Source organism: Moschus berezovskii, chromosome 19 (assembly GCF_049115385.1).
Source record: "Moschus berezovskii isolate FMDL1 chromosome 19, NW_MosBer_1.0, whole genome shotgun sequence".
Taxonomy (NCBI): Eukaryota; Metazoa; Chordata; class Mammalia; order Artiodactyla; family Moschidae; genus Moschus; species Moschus berezovskii.
The window spans coordinates 45096423-45120023 of NC_142478.1; the positions used below are offsets into that span (position 1 = coordinate 45096423).

Sequence of the window (23601 nt, forward strand, 5' to 3'; positions counted from 1 at the left end):
TTTCCAATCTTATAGTATTCCAAGGAATAATTTTATATATATTCATTTATATATGCAAATAAGATATAAATGAATAATACAGCATTATTCTAAGAAAATATAAATATACATTTTTAGTTGGAAAAGAAGCAGATCCCAGTGGAGGATACTTCAGTCAGTAAATCCTGATGCTTTTCACCACCACCCCTGGTCACCCACTATCTGTATAACATAGATGACTTTATTTCCATCCCTTGAATATCACTATATGGCTGTCGTATTCTGAAAGATCTTAAATTTTGAAAGAAAAATCATGTGAAGAGCACAGATAAAGAATCTATATCTCTGGTATCATGTTATTCTTTAAAATATTGCTAATTAATACATCTAGCTTACTTCTCAAACAGAAAGGACGAAGTATATCTCTCCTATGAATTTTATTTTCATAGATTAATGGTTTCATAAGACACAAAACTTACATACTAGGAAGAAAAATTTTCTTCTTGGAAAAATAAACACCCGCTCTTTCTGAAGACCTAAACCTACTCAGACAACAATCCAGGTTTAGCACACCACATTGTATCCTAAATGTTTGATCCTTCATGTCTTGCCAAAGAATTCATATATTACTTACTTTTCCCTTAGGACCCAGACTTATTTTCACTTAATATGTGTCTATTTCTTTATCTCTAAAATGTTCAAAGGAATTGGATTTTAAATTTCCATTTCAAAATACTGAAGTTTAGGACAACAATTACCATACACAACATGAGCCAGGAATCATGTACTGAATATATGTAATGATTAGTGTGATGTGTCTGCGTTGTTGGGGACCCCCTGTTATTGCTCACCGAAGCCAGAGATAATCTAACTGATGATCTGTGCTGTATCCTCCCTAAACCATCAAAACCTGCTGCGCCAGCATCTCACACACACATTCTGCAAACGCTGACACTGCAGACAGCCTCTAAATTTGGTGCCTTAGGAAACAGAGAGGAGCCAACCTGGTCTACGATATCATTGACTTTGTCCCGCTCACAGTCCAGGATGACACGCCGCTCCTTTTTTAGCTCCAGATCCTGGAAGAGGGAGCGGTAGGTCTCATCTTTCTTGTCGTTGTTAATGTTCCCCACGTTGATGGCAGTCACTTGCCACTTCTTCTCGGCAGCAGAATCCAGCACGGCCTGCAGGGTGGACAAGCCTAGGAAGGCAGAGAGACATGGGGCCTGATGAGGAGGCTGGAAAAACGCAGAACCGCGCTGGGAAACTGACAGCGAATATATTTTGAAGGCTGATATTTTTGTGCAGTTAAGGGGATACTGACACCTCTAAAAACCTACAGCTGACTGAAAATCCTTATCAACAGCCATTTATTTCCACTTTACACCAAAAGCTCTTTCCTCTAACTGCCATTGTTTTGATGAAAAGAGTCATAGTTTGAGGAAAAACCACACCCCTTTCTTTCAGCCCCCTTTTCTCAACTGTCTTCCTCTGAATAGTACCAAAGTGTGATTTTTTAAAAAATACTTTGGGGTTTTGTTCTGTCTTGTCTTGTTTGTTTTGGCCACATTGAGCAGCATGTGAGATTTTAGTTCTCCTAGGGGGGTTTGAACCTGCACCCTTCAGTTCAGTTCATAAAAGCACACATAACCCCTGGACAGTTCATAACCCCTGGACTGCCTGGAAATTCTCTATCTCTGTTTTTTTTGTTGTTGTTGGGTTACTTGTTTTTCCTTTAAGTTTTTTTTTTTTTTTTAATGTGGACCATTTCTAAAGTCTTTATTTAATTTGTTACAATATTGCTTCTGCTGTTTATATTGTTTTTTCGGCTTCAAGGCATGTGTAATCTTAGCTCCCTGACCACGTATTGAACCCACATTCCCTGCATTGGAAGGTGAAGTCTTGACCACTGGGGAAGTCTCTATCTCTGGCTTTAACAAAACAAAGATATATTCCATTCTTTCTTGTACAGAATGGAAAAGTAATATTTGTTTCTCTATGACACTCTATTTCACATTATTATCCTGAAGAGGCTGAGTCTGTTTTCAGTGAGATTAGTCTATGTGGGTCTCTGCAAGCCTAAAAGCCAGTCATCTCTGAGGCTCTATTTCCTCCTATCATTTTCCAGTCAGCAGTTGTTATTTTCTTCCTCAGCCTTCTGTTATATCATTTTTCGTGTGTGCTATTGGGACTAATGCTGCAGAAATTACACGTTCACCTCTTAACCAGATGGGCAGCCAGCTTTCTCGCACATATTAGTTACATTTACTTAACCTCCCAAATGTGAGACCACTCTGCTAGTAGTAACTGCCATAGCATCATACAACTTAGAAAATGGTATTTTCATTTTTAGTTGTTCACACATTACCTCATATGCAGGATTTGGAGGAGGAACACTTTGGGAACATCTTTCATAAAGTTAATTTTGCCATTTAACATTTGGAAAACCAGTATATAAACATGTCTTTCATGTTACTTCAACTCTTCATAGCCAAGACAAATTCAGCACTTTTACAAAGCGCTTAATGAACAATAAAAATTAAGGCTCCAAAAAGAATTCAGGTCTCCTCACATCATCTTCCTTATTCCAGACAGACGAGACTATTGATCCTCTTTTATCCACAGAATATGGGACTTACCCAATTTAATCACATGACTCTAAAAGTTTTATTCATGTACTGAACTTTATGTAAACTTACTTACCACAACAAAATGTGCATTCTAAATCTTGTTGAAAATTATCTAACCCTGGAAAATATTGTTAAAGTTTTTACTGATTCTGTACTGGCCAAGGATATTCAAGAAGGGTCTAGAACATCTTGTTACACCATAAAGCAAGGAAACTCTGCAAAACTACCAGCACTGGGTCAAAGACTCAGAAACCAATTTGAGAAGAATCACGTTAAATAAAGATGAGGCAATGTGAACACCAGTAAAAATAGTATCTACAAAAGACTTAAATATATACATGTTTAAAACCATAAATTAGCAATGACAGTTAATAAAAACATGCGATTGACTTTGAAAGATGCCATTTGATGACTTTTTGAAAGGAGCCAAGTACTTATTTTGAAAACTGGTAAATAAAGCAAAATAAACAAGCTTTTTTCCTGCCTTTCCTATATGAACTCTACTTAGGGTGATGATTAAGGGAGGTTTTACTTTTTGGAAAAAACTCCAGCTAATAAATGATGAAATAATACAGATTCAGAATTATAACCAATCTTGCAACCCCAAGTGAATTAATGAATCAAGACAACAATGGTTAACTAATGTTAACAACACAAAAAGAGAAAATAGATGGCCAGAAGTTACCTTTCAAAAGGGGATATTCAACATCACCTATGCAATATTCATGCCAAAAAAGCTAATGTGAACCTCAACAGGCATCTAGATCTAATTATCCTTTTATGAGGAATATAGGCAATGTGTTAAATGCCACAGTGGTGCAATCATCAAATTCCAAATTGTGGGAATCTCTTCAAGAAAATTAGAGATACCAAGGGAACATTTCATGCAAAGATGGGGACAATAATGGACAGAAACATTATGGACCTAAGAGAAGCAGAAGATACTAAGAAGCGGGGGAAGAATACACAGAAAAACTATACAAAAAGGATCTTAATGACCCAGATAATCATGATGATGTGATCACTCACCTAGAGCCAGACATCCTGGAGTGCAAAGTCAAGTGGACCTTAGGAGGCATAACTGTACACAAAGCTAGTGGAGGTGATGGAATTCCAGCTGAGCTACTTCAAATCCTAAAAGATGATGCTGTGAAAGTGCTGCACACATATTTTTCAATATGCCAGCAAATTTGGAAAATTCAGCAGTGGCCACAGGACTGGAATAGGTCAGTTTTCATTCCAATTCCAAAGAAAGACAATGCCAAAGAATGTTTAAACTACCACAAAACTGTAGTCATCTCACACACTAGCAAAGTAATGCTCAAAATTCTCCAAGCAAGGCTTCAATAGTATATGAACCAAGAACTTCCAGATGCTCAAGCTGGATTTAGAAAAGGCAGAGAAACCAGAGATCAAATGGCCAATATCCACTGGATCATGGGAAAAACAACAGAATTACAGAAAAGCATCTATTTCTGCTTCACTGGGGCTTCCCTGATAGCTCAGTTGGTAAAGAATCCACCTGCAAAGCAGGAGATCCCGGTTCAATTCCTGGGTGGGGAAGATCTGATAGAGAAGGGATAGGCTACCCACTCCAGTATTCTTGGGCTTCCCATGTGACTCAGCTGGTAAAGAATCTGCCTACAATGTGGGAGACCTGGGTTTGATTCCTGGGTTGGGAAGATCCCCTGGAGAAGTAAAAGGCTACCCACTCCGGTATTCTGTCCTAGAGAAATCCATGGACTGTACAGTCCATGGAGTTGCAAAGAGACAGACAGGACTAACAGGATGTGAAGTATCTGCTTGAAAATAATGGTGAAGGGCAGAAGGATAGAGGTAAAATGACATTCCTCTTATCAGTCATTAATAAAGTTGGCTTAAGGGTCCTGGAGGGCCTCGATATTATTCTGTCCTTGTTGTTATTTAAAATATTTCATAATGAAAATTAAAAATAATTTATATGTTTCAAATTGAAAAGTAGAACCATAAATTAAACTTAAAATGAATTGTGTGGAGTTTGGGGGTAAAACAACAAACTCAGTTTCCTCCATTTGGTCTTGTAACAACAATATAAACAAAATTAAACAAAATTTTCTCAAGGGATAATTTAAATAGAAAGTACATGCCATTGTAAAAAATATATTAATGGTAAGACTTCTTTTAAAAAATTAGGGGATCACCTATGATTTCCATTCACTGTAAATAAATAGCCAGGTTTCCCAGATGGCACAGTGGTAAAGAATCACCCACCAATACAGGAAGCACAAGAGACACAATCCTTCCTGGATGTAATTCAAGTCCTTTTCTTGATTTTCATCATCAGTGAGGATAGTACCACAGTTGGTCATCAGAATCAATTCGATAGCTATTAATGTGCTTGAAAACAGTTATTAAGTTCATTCAGTTTTCTTTTCTAGTAGGAAAAAAAAAAAAGCTAATTTTCTGAACTTTTTCCACTGTCAAGGTCCTATCTTTTCACATTCCAATCATGATGTGACTGCTTTGTCACCTCTTTAAAAACTACATTTCCGTTTTACATGTGTAAAATGTAAGTGTGTGTGCACTAAGTCACTTCAGTAGTGTCTGCCTCTTTGTGACCCTATGGACTGTAGCCCTCCAGGCTCCTCAGTCCATGGGTTTCTCCAGGCAAGAATACTGGAGTGGCTTGCCCTGCCCTTCTCCAGGGGAGCTTCTAGACCCATGGATCGAACTTGCATCTCCTGCATTTCAGGCTGGTTCTTTACCATTGAGCCACCAGGGAAGCCCACACATACGTATATTTCTTTCCTTTTGGACTTTCTTCCCATTCAGGTCACCACAGAGCACTGAGTGAGTTCCCTGTGCTATAAGTGGGTTCTCTTCAGTTATCTATTTTATACATAGTATCAGTAGTCTATATGTGTCAATCCCAGTCTCCCTTTTCATTTCATATCCCCCTTTTCTCCCTTAGTATACATGTGTGTGTTCTTGACATCTATGTCTCTATTCCTGCTTTGCAAGTAAGATCATCTATACCATTTTTCTAGATTACACAGGCATTAATATACAGTATTTGTTTTCCTCTTTCTGACTTACTTCACTCTGTTTGACAGTCTCTGTGGTGACTTAAATGGGAAAGGAAATCAAAAGAAGAGGGAATGTATGTGAATGTGAAGCTGATTCACTTTGCTGCACAGTGGAAATTAACACAACATTATAAAACAACTATACTCCAAAAAGAAAAATATTAAACCCACCTAACCCAAGACCTCTTTGTCAAAATTTAAGTACATTATTTTGCTTTTTTATACTTAGTATTTGAAGCTATTATATACAAGCACAAATAAAAATTCTTTTTGCACACCTTAAATAATCATATCATGGGTGATGATCTATATGTTATAGATTGTCATATAGCCCTTATACATGAGCTTCCTTTCTTCTAGGCAGTAAATTACTTCATGCTGTTTTCATTTATTGTGAAGCTTACCACATACTAAATTATAATTTCAAGTGGTGATATTCTTAATATTCTGTCTATCCAACATGAGGCTTCCCTGGTGGTTCAGTGGTAAAGAACTCCCTGCCAATGCAGGAGACACAAGAGATGTGAATTCGATCCCTGGGTCGGGAAGATGCCTTGGAGGAGGAAATGTCAACCCACTCCAGTATTTTTGCCTGGAGAATCCCATGGGCAGCGGAGCCTGGTGGGCTACAGTCTGTAGGGTTGCAAAGAGATGCACATAACAGCGACTGAACATGCCTGCACACCTATCAACCAACATTTATAACAAGAAATTTTAAATATAAATGCTAATATGTAAATGAATCTTGAATGATATTTCTAAACCTAACATTTACTGTCAGTTCACCTTGTCCAAAATATGGAGATAATACATAAAATCAATAAAGATGCATTTAAAGAAATGGCTGAATCAAATTCATCCATTTTATGTATCAAAATTAACTCACAGATTGTGGATTCTGTTATTAAAACTCTCAGAATTAATATTTTGTAATCTCTAAAACCCCCCAAAATACATCCAGTTATTGATGCTAAACTGCCCAGATGGTACAACATCAGAAATGAATTTAGTTTCATCAGAAGACATGGAAGATTATTAAATCATCTCCTAAGAAAGCCAGAAATAATTCACAAACCGTGGGCTGATCTGTTTCATATTTTGAAAGGCTGATGTTCTGGGCTTATTAATCCATATTTTCAGATTTGTTTTTTTAGTAATAGTAACTGACTCTCAAGTATTTTCTCAGTGTGGTCTGCCCTTTCCCTAAAACTAAGAGCTTTGTACTATGTCTGGTTTTATAAAATTAATAGATAATTAAAAATTTTTAAAAAATCACTGACTATGCATATCACAAATATCATGGTGAAACTAAATTATTCATACAAAACACAAATTAATGCTTTTAGTGTCTTGGTAGGATATTCTAATTAGGGGAGGAAATATTACCTGTTTCCCTTCCACACAAACTAACCTAGAAATATTTTTATGAATACATTCATACCTTAATTCAGAATATAAACTTGTATGAACAATGGGAATTCTATATAAATATTGGTTTGTTTAAAACTTTTAGTAGTTTGTTATTCGACTGGTATCTGTACCACTAAATTAGGATATATAAATCCTGGCTTAATTTCTTATTATGTCATTGCTTAGGACAAATAAAATTTGAGATACACAATTGTTCATCTACAAATAGAAAAAATCTGGAAAATTAACTGTTTTATCTAATAAATGTACTAAAAATATATTTTGAAAAACCTCAAGAATATTATAAAACTCTAAAATTAAGTTCTATACTAAATGCTCAGACTTCTGGATAGAAGAAAGAATGGCTAAAGTACTGTTTTTTTTTTCTTTACTGTACTACTTCATGTGTTTAACTGTTGCTGGATTAGTTATAGCTGTATAACCTATTCATAAGCTGACAATCTCCCTAAATCTTCTTTCCAAGTATTACTAGAAGCAGTTAACAGTCTCATCTTGAGCTAGTGTTCATAATACTGTGACAAAGTTATAGAAAAACCTACCGCTCCCAAACAAGTGAAGTCTAAATGTCTTGTATGCATGCTGAGTCATTTCAGTTGTGTTCGACTCTGTGAGACCCTATGGACTGTAGCCTGCCAGGTTCCTCTCTCCCCAGGATTCTCCAAGAACCAAGAGTGAACTGGGTTGGCATTTCCTTCTCCAGGGGATCTTCCCAACCCAGGGATCGAACTTATGTCTCTTATGTCTCCTGCATTGGCAGGTGGGTTCTTTACCAGTAGTGACACTTAGGAAGCCCCTTAAATATCTTAGTTTTCACACTAATGGGTGGGATTAAAAGTGACTACTGCAAATAGTTCTATTTCATTCAGACCATGTCTTTTTTCTTAAAAATATTTTATTTGTTCCATTTAAAATTCACTGCCTTTATTCATTTTTCAGGCACAGAAATTAATATTTATGATCACTAAATCAAAGCAGCATGCCTAGACCAGATTGGATTAACATATATTTCCCTCTCTGACTTTCTCAGGAACATGGTAAAAGAAATTTATAATTTGGAAGCATTTTTATTCTATGCAGGGTGCCTTTTTAGAACTGGAATCAATGTGCCTTTCCTTCAGGGAAAAACAGTATGATTCAAAATTAAAACCAAGTTATAAATCATTAGTTCTGGTTTTACCTACTGTCTACACAAATGTATTACCTTACTTTATCAACACTAACCCAATAAATAAAAACCACATTTTAAGAAAGTTCTGGTTCAAATTTAGTACATATGTATCCAAAGAAAAACCTATATTGAATGCATTAATACAGGTAACCCCATTACTCTATAGCTCTAATATGTTGAAGATCCATCTAGCTACTCTTTCTGGAGCTTTAGGAAGGATGCTGGTATAACAAGTTGTTCCAGGCTGCTGTCACATAGCTTGGATAATGAGAAGACTCCAGCAGTTCTAAGGGGTCACATGGCACCCCGATCACAAGTAAACCCGAAATAGTCAAAGATCTACACAAAGATCAGGATGCATCTTTGTCCTCCTTTGTCTACGATTGGGGGGGCACGGGACCATAACATGAAATAAATGTATGAATAAACATTTTAAAATGTTATACAACAGTGAAGCTATAACAGTTGTCATTAATAAGGAAAAATCAGAGAGAAAGCATTCCATTTCTATAAGACAAGTAAAACATTACGTGAAGGTCAAGTCTTTTGCCAATATTTTGAGTCTTACACACTTATCTCTGAAAACAGATTCAGATAAAAGGCCAGTGTAATACTCTTCATATTAAAACATAAGTATCCATTTGAAAATAACTTGAAAATGTATCCACAAAGTCAATTTTGGCTTTAATATACAACTACTTAATAATATCACTCTAATGGTGACCTCTCCATGGCTGCACTTGAACTCAAATCAATTTGTATAATTTAATGATTGGAGATTATCTCATCGCTTCAATTTCATTTAACATTTCTAAAGTGTTAATAAAATCATTAAAATGTCTCAGGTTCTTTTCACAAGTACATAAGTCTATCCTTATCATCTGATTCTTTATTTCCCAGAGTTTGTCTTTCTTCTCTCTTCAAATACTAGAGTTTCTCTTTTTCTATTTATATCAGCTGTTGTCTCCTTGAATTATCTCAAAAGTTCAGTGTCAACTAGAGGGTGCCATAGAGAGGGCGAAGTGTGTCCCTAAAAGATAAAATGCCACTTCATCAAAAAGTAAGAATTCATCTCTGATCCTTTGATTGAGAAAATAGAATTCAGGTTCTAATATCCTCTCAAAATACACAGATGTTCAACTCATTCATTTATTAACCCCATTTATTGACTATCAACTCTGTTCCAGCATTTTCTTAAGCACTGTATGTACAGTTAAGTGTAGTGGTTACTGCCAGGGCATTGGCTTCCTGGGCATATAGCCAGATCTTAAATAAAGAGATTAAAATCTGTGTGATTAAACAGTTCCTAGAACAGACTAGAAGCTTAATTCTTGGGTGAAAGAATGAACATCGATATTAATTACATATTGTGATAAGTACTATAGGAAAGAAAAGAGATTACTTTGAGAGAAGATAACAATATTAAATGCATCTCTGTGGGAATGTTATATAACCTGAGACCTAAGTAGAAATGTTTTAGAAGAATGTGCAGAGATTTGAGGTGAAAGAGTTTGGTACATCTGAGAAAGTGAAAGAATGTTAGTGAAATGGGTTTAGCTTGGTAGATGAACAAGACCATAGTATAAATGGGCAGGAACCAGATACTAATAAGACCCTAAAGTCATGTTAGTAATTTTTAACTGTATCTTCATTATAAGGAAGACTCATTGGAGTATGTTAAGCAAGGGATCAATGTGGCCAGAAAAGCACATAAAATAGTCAAAAAATAGAGCTACCATATGATCCAGCAGTCCCACTCCTGGGCATGTGCTGTGCTCAGTCGTTTAGTTGTGTCAGACTATTTGTAAGCCCTCGGACAGTAACCCACCAGGACCCTTGTGGAATTTTCCAGGCAACAATACTGAGGTGGGTCGCCATTTCCGACTCCAGGGGATCTTCCCAAACCCAGGGATTGAACCCACGTTTCTTGTGTCTCCTGCATTGGCAGGTGGGTTCTTCACCACTGAGGCCAGCTGAGAAGCCACTCCTGGGCATATATCCAGGGAAAATCATAATTCAAAAAGATGGACCCTGATGTTCATTGCAGCCCTATTTACGATAGCCATGATATGAAAACTACCTAAATGTCCATCTACAGAAAAATGGATAAAGATGTGGTGTATATATATACAATGAAATATATTCAGTCATCAAAAAATTAAATAATGCCATTTGCAGCAACATGGATGGACCTATTAAGTGAAATAAGTCAAAGACAAATATCATATGATATCACTAATATGTGGAATCTAAAAAAAATGACACAAATGAACTTATTTACAAAGCAGAACCAGACTCACAGACATAGAAAACATGACTACCAAAGGGTAAACAGAGTGAGAGATAAATTAGAAGCTTGGGATTAATACGCACACACTGGTATATATAGAATAGATAAACAAGGACCTACGGTATAGCACAGGGAACTCGATTCAATATCCTATAACATTCTATATGGGAAAAAATCTGAAAGAGTGGATACATGTATCCGTATAACTGAACTTTGCTGTACACCTGAAACTACCACAATATTGTAAATCAGCTATATCCCAATATAAAGCAATGACTAAATTTAAAGAAATTAATAAAAAGCATTCAAAGTTTCTGGCTTCTTTATGGAAAATGGATTGAAGAGAAACAAGTACAGAAATGGAAGGATGAGTACACAGGCCTAGAGACTTGACAAGGATGCAGAAGAATGGCTAGAAGTAAAAGTCATTTAGACGGTAGAAATCCTAGAAGAGGGGTCAAGAGTGAAAGAGTCAGCAGAGGGCAAGATGCTAAGCCCTTTATCACATGAAAAAGAAAGATACTTCAGAGCAATCCAGCACACTGGAATCTGTATTTACTCTAAACAGTTCTGTGTTTCAGTTTTTCACTCCCCATGGGTAAGGCAAAGCTCTCCCTTCTCAAAGCAGGAAGAAACTTGCTCAGTTTGTATAGTGATGACTGACTTTCCCACAGAGCGTTCTCACTCTCAGGACTGGAGACCAGGACGGAGAACCTGACACCAGGCTCTGATTGTTGCAGTCAATGTCTGCAAACTGATCCTGGAGAAGGGCTGGTGGCTGGCTCTCGGCTCAGCTGTCTTTGAGGGAAAGCAAGGTGCCTTCTCCTGGTAGGAATAAACTTCTGGTTTTCCCTTGAACATTTAAAGCACGCTGCTCCCTGAACAGGCTGGTATTTTGGCAACGGTGGTCCTCAGTAATTCTGAGTTTGGTGGTGGATACTCTTTTGAGAAAAATCACCTATGACCACGTGCACAAAGCTTTCATACTATTTTAGGAAGTACACAGACCCACTGAAGCTGAATCACAGACCCGGGAATGGTTAGCAATACCTAGAATTCTATGACATGTAAGGCTAATCAGGTCTGCTAATACCAAACTTCAGGAAAAATGATGTGGGAAACACAAAGCAAGTGCTCTCACCCCCGAAATAAAAACTAGCATAATGAGCCTTGACTCTAATTGGCATGCTAATCCAAACCATCTCCTTATAAGTAACTACAGAGACTTGTGACAAAGCTTTGGTGTCAAAAGACTTGAGTTCAGCTGAACCACATGTGAATGGATCACGAAAAAGTCTTGCAATGTGTCTAAGATTCAAGAATCTCATTACAAAGCAAGGTTAATAACAACCATCCTTGCCTGATAAAACTTTTGCATCGGGAAATATTAATACTTACACATTTTTTTAGATGTTCTTATTTGCATATTTACTCAAATCTTACTTAAACTAGTTTCCAAGGAGTCACTTCACTCACTGTGGACCGGAAATATAGTCCTCCTAGGGTCTGAGCTGCTGATATCAGAAAGGGTTTTTCACATTACTACAGAACATACAGGCATTGTGTGAACACAATCTATCTCTATAAATTGTACATCCACAACGTTTTTGTTTATTTTATTCTAAATATGCTTCCTAGTTCAAATTGCATTTCATTTTCAGAGCATAGTTAAGCCAAGTCACCCTTGAACGATGGCTTCCCTGGTGGCTCAACAATAAACAATCTGCCTGAAATGGAGAGGACACAAGTTCGATCCCTGGGTCGGGAAGATCCCCTGGAGGAGGGTGTGGCAACCCACTCCAGTATACTTGCCTGGAGAATCCCATGGACAGAGGAAACTGGCGGGCTATAACCCATTGGGGAACAAAGAGTCAGACACTACTAAAGCGACTAAGCATGCACGCACCCTTGGACGATACTCACTCAGCTCTATAACATCATGTGTAAGTATGAATATAATTTGTGGGCATTGAACTTGACCCATTACAAAGAGAGAGAGGCATTGTCACTTACCTCTGTCACTGTCATAGAGGTAGGCAAACTTGTCCCACTGGTAGTACTCAATCAAGCTGAGGAGGGCTCCTTTGAGGTCTGGTCGCATCTGAATGACAAATGGATGGGTGCCATCTGTTGGGAAGCTGGGAGTGATGAAGGACACATGGAGTGTGCCACAAAATGATGTGATGGTGTTTACTGACTTCTTGTCATAAAATCCAAAAATAGCATAGACTCCTCTTGAAAACTGGGAGCAGACTAGAAGAACAGGGGAATAGAAAGATAAATCATTGAAATTGGCATATAATCACACGTATTTGCTTGAAGCTAATGTCATTTTATATAATATACAAAAGAATCAACAAATTAAAACATATAGAGAGCTGGTATTTCATCAAATTTATGACGATGTACTCTATTTGAGAAATACAAAGAATTATAAAGCATTAAAAATAATTCTGGTTATGGGACTATATCAAACTTAAAAGTTTTTGCACAGTGAAAGAAACTATCAACAAATCTAAAAAGGCAGCCTACTGAATGGGAGAGGATATTTGCAAATCATATATCTGATTGGGGGTTAATATCCAGCATTTACAAATAACTCATATAGCTCAACCAAAAATGAAAACAACCAAATTAAAAAATAGGCAGAGGACCTGAGTAGATATTTTTCCCAAGAAGACATACAGATGGTCAACAGACACATGAAAAGATGTTCAACATCATTAATATTCATTTCAGTTCAGTTCAGTCACTCAGTCACGACCGACTCTTTGCGACCCCATGAATCACAGAACGCCAGGCCTCCCTGTCCATTACCAACTCCCGGAGTTCACTCAAACTCATGTCCATCGAGTCGGTGATGCCATCCAGCCATCTCATTCTCTGTTGTCCCCTTCTCCTCCCACCCCCAATCCTTCCCAGCATCAGAGTCTTTTCCAGTGAGTCAACTCTTCGCATGAGGTGGCCAAAATATTAATATTAGGGAAATGTAAATCAAACCCCACAATGAGATATCACCTCATGCCCATTAAAATGGGCATCATCAAAACACAACAAATAACAAGTATTGGCAATATATGGAGAAAGGTGAACCTTTGCACAGTGTTAGTAGAAATGTAAATTTGTACAGTAACTATGGAAAACATTACAGTGGTTCCTCAAAAAATTAAAAGTAGAATTACCATACAATCAAGCAATTCTACTTCTGGGTACTTTTCTAAAATAATGCACCCCTATAATGTTCATAGCAGTGTTATTCATAATAGCCAAGACATGGAAGCAACATAAGTGACCATCAACAGATAAGTAGGTAAAGAAGATGTAGTGTATATACATATATAAGGAAATATTACTCAGCTATTAAAAAAAAGAATAAAATATTGGATAGACCTAAAGGATATTGTGCTAAGTGAAATAAGTGAATTCTATATGATTTCACTTATATGTGGAATCTAAAAGACAAAACAATTATGTAAATATAACAAAACAGAGAATAAAGAGATGATCACCAGTTGGGTGGGGATAAGGGGTGGGGATGAGTGAAATATTTGAAGGAAATCAAGAGGTATGAATTCCAGTTGTAAGATAAATGAGTCATATGGATAAAATATACATTGTGAGGAATATAATCAATAGTACTTTGTATGGTGACAGATGGTAACTAGACTTATCATGGTGATTATTTTGTAATATACAGAAATAAGGAATTATGTTGTGCACCAGGCAGTAACATAGCACTGTAGGTCAATTATACATCAAAAACAAACAAACAAACGCATAGAAAAAAAGATTGTATTTGTGGTCACCAGAGATGAGGAGTGGGGAAAGGGAGAATTGGATGAAAGGAGTCAAAAGTATGAAATTCCTGTTATAAGATAAAGAAGTATTAGGGAGGTAATGTGAAGTGAAGTGAAGTGAAGTGAAAGTGTTGGTCGCTCAGTCATGCTCGACTCTTTGTGACCCCATGGACTGAAGCCCACCAGGTTTCTCTGTCCACAGTATTTTCCAGGCAAGAACACTGGAATGGTTAGTCATTCCCTTCGCCAGGGAATACTTCTGACTAGGGATCGAACCTGTGCCATGTGCATTGGCAGGTACATTCTTTACCATTTGAGCCACAAGGAAAGCCCAAGGATGTAATGTAAAACATAATAAGTGTAATTAACACTGCAGAATGTTATATATAAAAGTTGTTAAGAGAGTAAACCCTAATAGCTCTCATCTCAAAATTTTTAAATGTTTCTTTTATTTTGTATCTATGTGATATGATGAATGTTCACCAAACTTACTGTGGTCATCATTTCATGATGTATGTAAGTCAAATCATTATGCTGTCTGCCTTAAACTCATACAGTGCTGTATGTCAATTACATCTCAATAAAACAAGGCTTCCCCGGTGGCTCAGATGGTAAAGAATCTGCCTGCAAAGCAGGAGACCCAGATTTGACCTGTGAGTCAGGAAGATCTCCTGGAGAAGGGAATGTCTACAAACTTCAGTTTTCTGGCCTGGAAAATTTCATGGACAGAGAAACCTGGTGGCCTACGGTCTATGGGATTTCAAAGAGTTGGACATGACTGAGTGACTAACACTTTCAGAACTAGAAGAAAAAAGAAAACATGCACATTATTATTTAACAGACTACGTAAATGTAAACATATTTTAGGATAGCTTTATTAAAAAAAAAAGAGTACAAGTAAAAATCATTAATTGTAAGAACTAACTACCATTATCTGGGATTTATATATATTCATGAGAATTGATTCCTTATATTAGCTGATTCTTTTAAAAGGCAGCCCACTCCAGTAGTCTAGACTGGAGAATCCCATGGACGGAGGAGCCTGGCGGGCTGCAGTCCAGGGGGTTGCAAAGAGTTGGACATGACTGAAGTGACTTAGCTTAAAAGGCTTTATTGTGCTAATAATGCTTTTATACTACACGATCGGTGTACTTATGAAAAGTCCAACACTGACCAAAACCTCTTTGAGAGAAGATAGAAGCAGTCCTGGCATCACACATAGACACATGTCACCCGAAAAGGACATCTCAGCTGAATGAAGCTCAGAACCCCTAATCTTTTTTAACCTTTCCCATGAACTTAATTTATGCATGTGTCTACTTCACATGAGACAAAATATTACCAAAATGCTTTGGCTTTGAATCATTCTTAGAAGGAAAAATACAATATTTTATTGGGAAGTCCCCATCGCTCCCACAATCCCTTGTTCTCTACCCCTACTTGTAATTCAGTGAAGAACCTTCTCCCAAACCCTCCTCCGCAGTCAGATGATCACTAAGTCACGGTCATTCGAATACCAGAATTTACTCAAAAGTCCTTTCACTATTAAAACCCTTCTAGGCAAATTCTGCCGTGATTTATTTTATACACATATATATGTGTACTGACATGTATATCTTAAACCTCAAGCTTGTTCAGAAATTGTTGATTCCACAAGACATAAAAATGAGAAGTTTCTCTAATTCTCCCTTATGTCTTTCTCTACTCCAACCAGTTCACTAATAGCATATGTTATGTACCTGGTGCTTGCCCTGTAGCCTGGCATGGTATATTAACTTACCTATATCTCTTGATAACCCTCAAAATGGGAACTATTATTATTTCCAAATTGGTGATAGGAAAATTGAAATGTAGGAAGATGAAGTGACCTAACCAGTCAGACATCTAGTAAATGAGAGATGCTGTATTAAAACCCAAACAGTTGGGATTCAGAGTCCACACTCTTTATTAATGGATAATATTGTGTTTCTCACTGGGATTAGTGGAATACATACCAGTGCTCTTCCTTCATTCAATTATGGTCCTTTCATTCAATTCTCCACAATTTAACCAGAATAACTTTTGAAACACAAATTTAATCCTGTCTTTCTGAGTTGAGTTCCTTTGTCCAAGACTAACCCCTGCAACACACAATACAAACCACACACCCTAGTACTTAAGACAACAAATTCAGGTCAACTACATGCTTTGAGTGGATGAATAACTGATGTTTTTAACTTCAAAGTTTATTTCAATCCAAAATATGAAAGTCACCTATCCAGACTTCCTTTTACATTGATTAAACTTCATTTAAAGGATAAAGCCAACACTATCATATTTCACTTTAATTTAGTCACAAAAATAAATGATCTATAGAAAAAGTAGATTTGTTTCACAAATAAGAGTATTACTTATTTTCATAAGTAAAGATCATTGTTTCATAATAAGAAAATTGCCAAAGATTATAATAGCTAATTGCAGGTAATCAATACGTGATAGGCAATAATTTCTAATGACTACTGTGTGACGTGAAATGAAAGGAAAGCCAGATTGGTTATTTCTTTGAGTGGCCTTTATTCATCAAATATTCCTATTTTCCTTTAAATATTTAATAGTCTTCAACTCATTTCTGCCTTTCTAACATAAGAGATTTTCTGGGATTTCAAGTGTAATATGTCACTGTGTAACATGTCTAGGTCTATGTAATGTATCAATTGCCTTCTTTACTACTGATTTTCTGCACAACAGACTAATATATCTCAGAAAATAACTGCGTGTATTTATTTTTATTCATTTTAAAACTTTAACATAAAGCAAGGATGAGTTTCCTGACATATTCGCACTGATAGTTCTGTCCTTGTCTGAGTACAGAACTGGAAAACCACCTTTAATGTGTCTGACTCTGCTTATTGCTCACATACATGAAAAAATCCTTTCACTATTAAAACCCTTCTAGGCAAATTCTGCCGTGATTTATTTTATACACATATATATGTGTACTGACATGTATATCTTAAACCTCAAGCTTGTTCAGAAATTGTTGATTCCACAAGACATAAAAATGAGAAGTTGCTCTAATTCTCTCTGGGTCTATTTTATTTCATTCCCTGCAAAGTGTTGGCATATCACCTAAATACTATAGGAATATCAGGCAGCATGACTTATTAATGAGGCTTCCTCATCCATCCTCAGTGAATCACTTGGTAAAAGAGGCCAGTGTTTGAATACACAGTCTGAATAAGGAGCCATTACCTTTCATTTTCCATTTGTTTTAGACTCTGGAGTAAGTTGTCAAGGGACCTCCTGGTTATCATGACCATCTGGGAACACCTGGCATTGGTCCAACAATATGCACAAGCTGCACAAGACTTCATCAGAAATGACAGTTCACTAACTCAGGAGGTACTTGAAAAAAGTGCAGGCAGTTCAGCTGATTTTCCAGGCAGTTCAGCTGATTTCCCAGTTGCCATAACTGCAGAACCATGGCCACTCCCTCCTGACTATTCAGCCATCTCTTAACGTCCCCCCTTGTCCTTCATCTCTTCATGACACATATTCAATGAATTGTCCACTTGCCTCTATTTTTTTAGGTTTTTCCTCTCTTGGTGTCCCTTTACCACACACACAATGAGCCCATTTAGCCAACACAGCTCCTTTCCCTTGACCTCATGTCTGTTGTTGTCAGTGTCCCCAAGCATGATAAGATGACATTGCAATTTATACCCAGGACTAAGTCAGAATGTTGACTTGAGCTAAAGTGTTTCGTTAACCCAATTTGCAAGACAAGAAACACTGAGTGCTATGCGCCTAACACTCCACTCCCAAAGTATCAGAGTGTTTGCATGCTATTAATAACATGGATCTTCTCCCCAATACTGCACTGATACAAGAGCCCACCGACATAATACCCAAGAACACGAGCACTCTACTTTGAAAGGACTCCTCCTTGATTAGAAACAAAATTACTCATTTTCATCTCTACCTTATTCCCTAGCAATCCTCCAAAATTCAGTCATTTCCCTAACATATCTATCCTGAAAGAAGGAAGACTTACTATCAAGACAATATTTAAGTAATGTATCATAGCTCTGGAAACAGTTTCAAAGACACATTATTTTTTTAATTTTTAAAAAATTTTACATATAGTCAAAGCTATGGTTTTCCCAGTAGTCATGTATGGATGCAAGAGTTGGACCATAAAGAAAGCTGAGCATCAAAATATTGATACTTCTGAACTGTGGTGTTAGAGAAGACTCTTGAGAGTTCCTTGGACTTCAAGGAGATGAAACCAGTCAATCCTAAAGGAAATCAATCCTGAATATTCATTGGAAGGACTGATGCTGAAGCTGAAACTCCAATACTTTGGCTACCTGATGCAGAGAGGCAACTCATTGAAATAGACCCTGATGCTTGGAAAAATTGAAGGAAGGAGGAGAAGGGGACAACAGGGGACAAGATGGTTGGATGGCATCACTGACTCAATGGACATGAGTTTGAACAAGTTCCAGGAGACGGTGAAGGGCAGAGGAGTCTGGCATACTGCAGTTCATAGAGTCACAAAGAGTCCGACATGACTGAGCAACTGAACAACAGCTGATTAACAGTGTTGTGATAGTTTCAGGAGAACAGCAAAGGGACTCTGCATCCATTTCCTCTAAATTCCCCTCTCATCCAGACTGCCATATAACATTGAGCAGAGTTCCATGTGCTTTACTGTAAGTCCTTGCTAGTTATTTATTTTAAATATAGCAGTGTGTACATGTCCATCCCAAACTCCCTAACTATCCTTTCCCCTTATCCTTCCCTGGCAACAATAACAACTCACAGTTCTTTAAGTCTGTGAGTCTGTATGTTTTGTAAATAAGTTAATTTGTATCATTTATTTTCTGATTCCACATATAAGAAATATCATGATATTCCTCCTTCTCTGTCTGACTTACTTATTCAATATGATGATCTCTAGGTCCACCCATGTTGCTGCAGGTGGCATTAAAATGAGTTAGACAATACTGCACCCCATATAGTCACCTTCTCCCGTGTCACCTTTGGAGGGAGAGGAAGGAAGAGAAAGCTCCCAGTTTCACATCTAGATTCATGACCCTCACAACTACCCTCTATATAAACACTATTATAAACTTCTGAATTCTTATGCTAAATAGCATTAGAATTGTATTTACGCCTTAAAATTCCAAGCTGAATGCAAAATATTAGGTAAAGATGCTCTGAGTATGCCTTTAATTAAATATTTAATATCAACTTTGGGAAACTTAGCAAAGGCAAATCCTTTTTAAAGATACTTTAGGTCAAACAGCAGAAATTATAATCTCCTGGGTATAAGTAACTAGCCGATTACTCTACTTTTTATTACAAGCCAAGATGATTAAAGTCAATAACAATGCTGATGGAGCATCCAACTCCCATCTTTTTCTCTTAGGTCATTCTGCTCATTGGTGCTGCTAATGTGGCATATTCCATACAGCCTGGAGAACCTTGCATGAGTATTTAGTGGAAAGGGAGAATAGAAGAGCCTGATGGTTTTTGCTTAACATTTTTTACATTTATAAATTGCCATTGACTGGTATGAAACCTGCTTCATAAGCAGGAACCATGCTTTACAGCTTGTGTGGAGTCTGCACAAGTCCGTGTGAAAGCTGCATCACCAAACAAGTCTGACCTCAAAATCTGGAGACTAAAGAAAATCTCTCTCATCTTCTGTCACACAGTTTTTGGAATGATGTCCTTGTAAACACTGAACCCAATTTTACTATTGAAATCTTCCTTAAGATCTCTTAATCATTAAATCATTCTTTATCATATGTAGCTTTCTTGGACTCTCTGAATTTATTATTATTATTATTTATTCTGTTTCCATACAAAAATGTATCTGTTCTAGTTCTATGAAAACTGCCATTGGTGCTTTGATAGAGATTGCATTGAATCTACAGATTGCCATGAATACTAAAAAGAGTACTAAGATGGGATCACTTTACTTAGTAGCCATTTAAAGTTGTTCTAAAATAAGGACTCTATTTCCCTGTACAATACATCCTTGTTGCTTACTTGTTTCATACATAATAGTTTATATCTCTTAACCCCTTACATTTATCTTGACTTCCACCCTTTCCTCTCCCCACAGGTAACTAGTTTGTTCTCCATATCTGTGTGTTTCTGTTCTTTATGTATGTTTCTTTGTTTTACTTTTTAGATTCCAAATGTAAGTGATAACATACAGTATTTGTCTTTCTCTGACTGACTTATTTCACTAAAAAACATATTACCCTCCAGGTCCATGTATGTTGTCGCACATGGAAATATTTCATTCTTTTTATGGCTAAGTAATATTTTAGTATCTCTATGTGTGTGTGTGACATTTATCCATTTGTCTGTTGATAGACACTTAGACTGGCTTCCCAGGTGGCTCAGTGATAAAGAATCTGCCTGCAATGCAGGAGATGCTGGTTCTATCCCTGGGTCAGGAAGATCCCGTGGAGAAGGAAATGGCAACCCACTGCAGTATTCTTATCTGGAAAATTCCATGGACAGAGGAGCTTTGCAGGCTACAGTCCATGGGGTCGCAAAGAACTGAATATGACTGAGCACGCACGAACACACACTTAGGTCACTTCCATATCTTGGCTATTTTAAATAATGCTGCTATGAACATTAAGGTGCATATGTCTTTTCTTTTTTTTTTTATCGGAGGCTAATTATTTTACAATATTATATTGGTTGGTTTTTCCATACATTGACATGAATCCGCCCCAGGTGTACATGAGTTCCCCTTCCTGAACCCCCCTCCCACCCCTCTCCTCCTTTTATCCTCCCTCTGGGTCATCCCCGCACACCAGCCCCGAGCATCCTGTAACATGCATCGACCCTGAACTGGCTATTAGTTTCACATATGATAATATACATGTTTCAATGCCATTCTCCCAAAACATCCCACCCTCACCCTCTCCCACAGAGTCCCAAAGACTGTTCTATACATCTGTGTCTCTTTTGTTGTCTCGTATACAGGGTTATCATTTGCATCTTTCTAAATTCCATATATATGCGTTAGTATACTGTATTGATGTTTTTCTTTCTGGCTTACATCACTCTGTATAATAGGCTCCAGTTTCATCCGCCTCATTAGAACTGATTCAAATGCATTCTTTTTAATGGCTGAGTAATACTCCATTGTGTATATGTACCAAAGCTTTCTTATCCATTCATCTGCAGATGGACATCTAGGTTGCTTCCATGTCCTGGCTATTATAAACAGTGCTGCAGTGAACATTGGAGTACATGTGTCTCTTTCAATTCTGGTTTCCTCGGTGTGTATGCCCAGGAGTGCGATTGCTGGATCACATGGCAGTTCTACTTCCAGTTTTTTTGAGGAATCTCCACACTGTTTTCCATGGTGGCTGTACTAGTTTGCATTCCCACCAACAGTGTAAGAGGGTTCCCTTTTCTCCACACTCTCTCCAGCATTTATTGCATGTAGACTTTTGGATAGCAGCCATTCTGACTGGTGTGAAATGGTACCTCATTGTGGTTTTGATTTGCATTTGTATGATTATGAGGGATGTTGAAAAGAATGAAACTAGAACACTTCCTAACACCATACACCAAAATAAACTCAAAATGGATTAGAGAGCTAAATGTAAGACCAGATTCTATAAAACTAGAGGCGAACATAGGCAAAACACTCTCCAACATAAATCACAGCAGGATCCTCCAAGACCCACCTCCCAGCATATTGGAAATAAAAGCAAAAATAAACAAATGGGACCTAATTAAAATCAAAAGCTTCTGCACAGCAAAGGAAACTATAAGCAAGGTAAAAAGACAGGCTTCAGAATGGGAGAAAATAATAGCAAATGAAGCAACTGATAAAGGAATAATCTCCAAAATATACAAGCAGCTCCTGCAGCTCAACTCCAGAAAAATAAAAAAATGGGCCAAAGAACTAAACAGACATTTCTCCAAAGAAGACATAAAGATGGCTAACAAACACATGAAAAAATGCTCAACATCCCTCATGATAAGGTGCATATATCTTTTCAAATCAGTGTTTTCATTTTCTTTGGAATATATCCAGTAGTGGGATTGCTAAATCATGTAGTAGTGCTATTTCAGTGTCTTGGGAAGCCTATATATTGATCTTTATAGTAGCTGCAACAATCTACATTCCCATCAACAGTGTACAAGGGTTCCCTCTTCTCCACATCTCTCCAGCCTTTGTTATTTGTAGACTTTTTGGGAATGGTCATTTTGACAGGTGTGAGGTGATGTCAGTTTGATTTTCATTTTCCTGATAATTAGTGATGTTGCACATACTTTCTATGTGTCTATTGGCCATCTATATGTCTTATTTTGTATGTCTTCTGCCCATTTTTAAATCAGGTTGTTTTCTGATATTGAGTTGTATGAGTTGTTTATATATTTTGCATGTTAACTCCTAGTCAGTCATAGTATTTGCAAATAATTTATCCCATTCTGTAAGTTATCTTTTAATTAGGCATTTAAGTTTAATTAGTTCTTATGCATTTATTCTTCCTATTGTTTCCATTGTGTTAGGAGTCCAATAAAATAAAATATTGCTCCAAAATGCATTAAACAATGTTCTGTCTTTGTTTTCTTCAAGGAGTTTTATGGTTACAAGTCTTACATTTATACCTTTAATCTATTTTGAGTTTATTTTTGTATGGTGTTGAAGAATATTCTAATGTCATTCTTTTATATGTAGCTGTCCAGTTTTCTCAGTAGCATTTCTTGTATATCCTTGTCTCCTTTGTCATAGATAAGGTGACCATAGGTGCATGGATTTATCTATGTGTTCTCTATCTTGTTCCATAGGTCTATATTTCTTTTTTTTCTTTTTGTGCCAGTACTGTACTGTTTTGATTATTGTAGATTTGTAGTACAGTCTGAAGTCAGGGAATGTAATGCTTCCAGCTTTGTTCTTTTTTCTCAAGATTGCTTTGGCAATGTGGGACTTCTTGTTTTGTAAAACATGACCTGGGTATTTTGCTAAGAATTGCATTAAGTCTGTAGATTGTTTGGGTATAATGGCCATTTAACAAGATTAATTTTCTAATCCAAGAGCAAGAGATATCTTTCCACTTCTTTGTATTTTCAATTTTATTCATCAGTGTTTTATATTTTTCAGAGTATAAGTCTTTTCACCTCCTTGGTGAAGTTTAGCCCTACCTTTTTTTAGTTGATTCAAAATGGAATTCTCTTCCTGCTTTCTCTTTCTGATAGTTATTTACTAGTG

General features: G+C 36.9%; 1 protein-coding gene across 3 annotated transcripts in view; it reads right to left on the minus strand.

Moving 5' to 3' along the window:
* GRIA2 (glutamate ionotropic receptor AMPA type subunit 2) overlaps positions 1-23601 on the minus strand; it is a 186313-nt gene that overhangs the window by 76971 nt on the left and 85741 nt on the right. For all 3 annotated transcript variants that reach the window (XM_088827834.1, XM_055404530.2, XM_088827835.1), the window contains exons 3-4: positions 12577-12816; positions 984-1180 (exon numbers count right to left, since the gene is read on the minus strand). In XM_088827834.1, coding sequence (XP_088683960.1) covers positions 984-1180; positions 12577-12816 — 437 coding nt within the window. The remainder of the gene's footprint in view (positions 1-983; positions 1181-12576; positions 12817-23601) is intronic.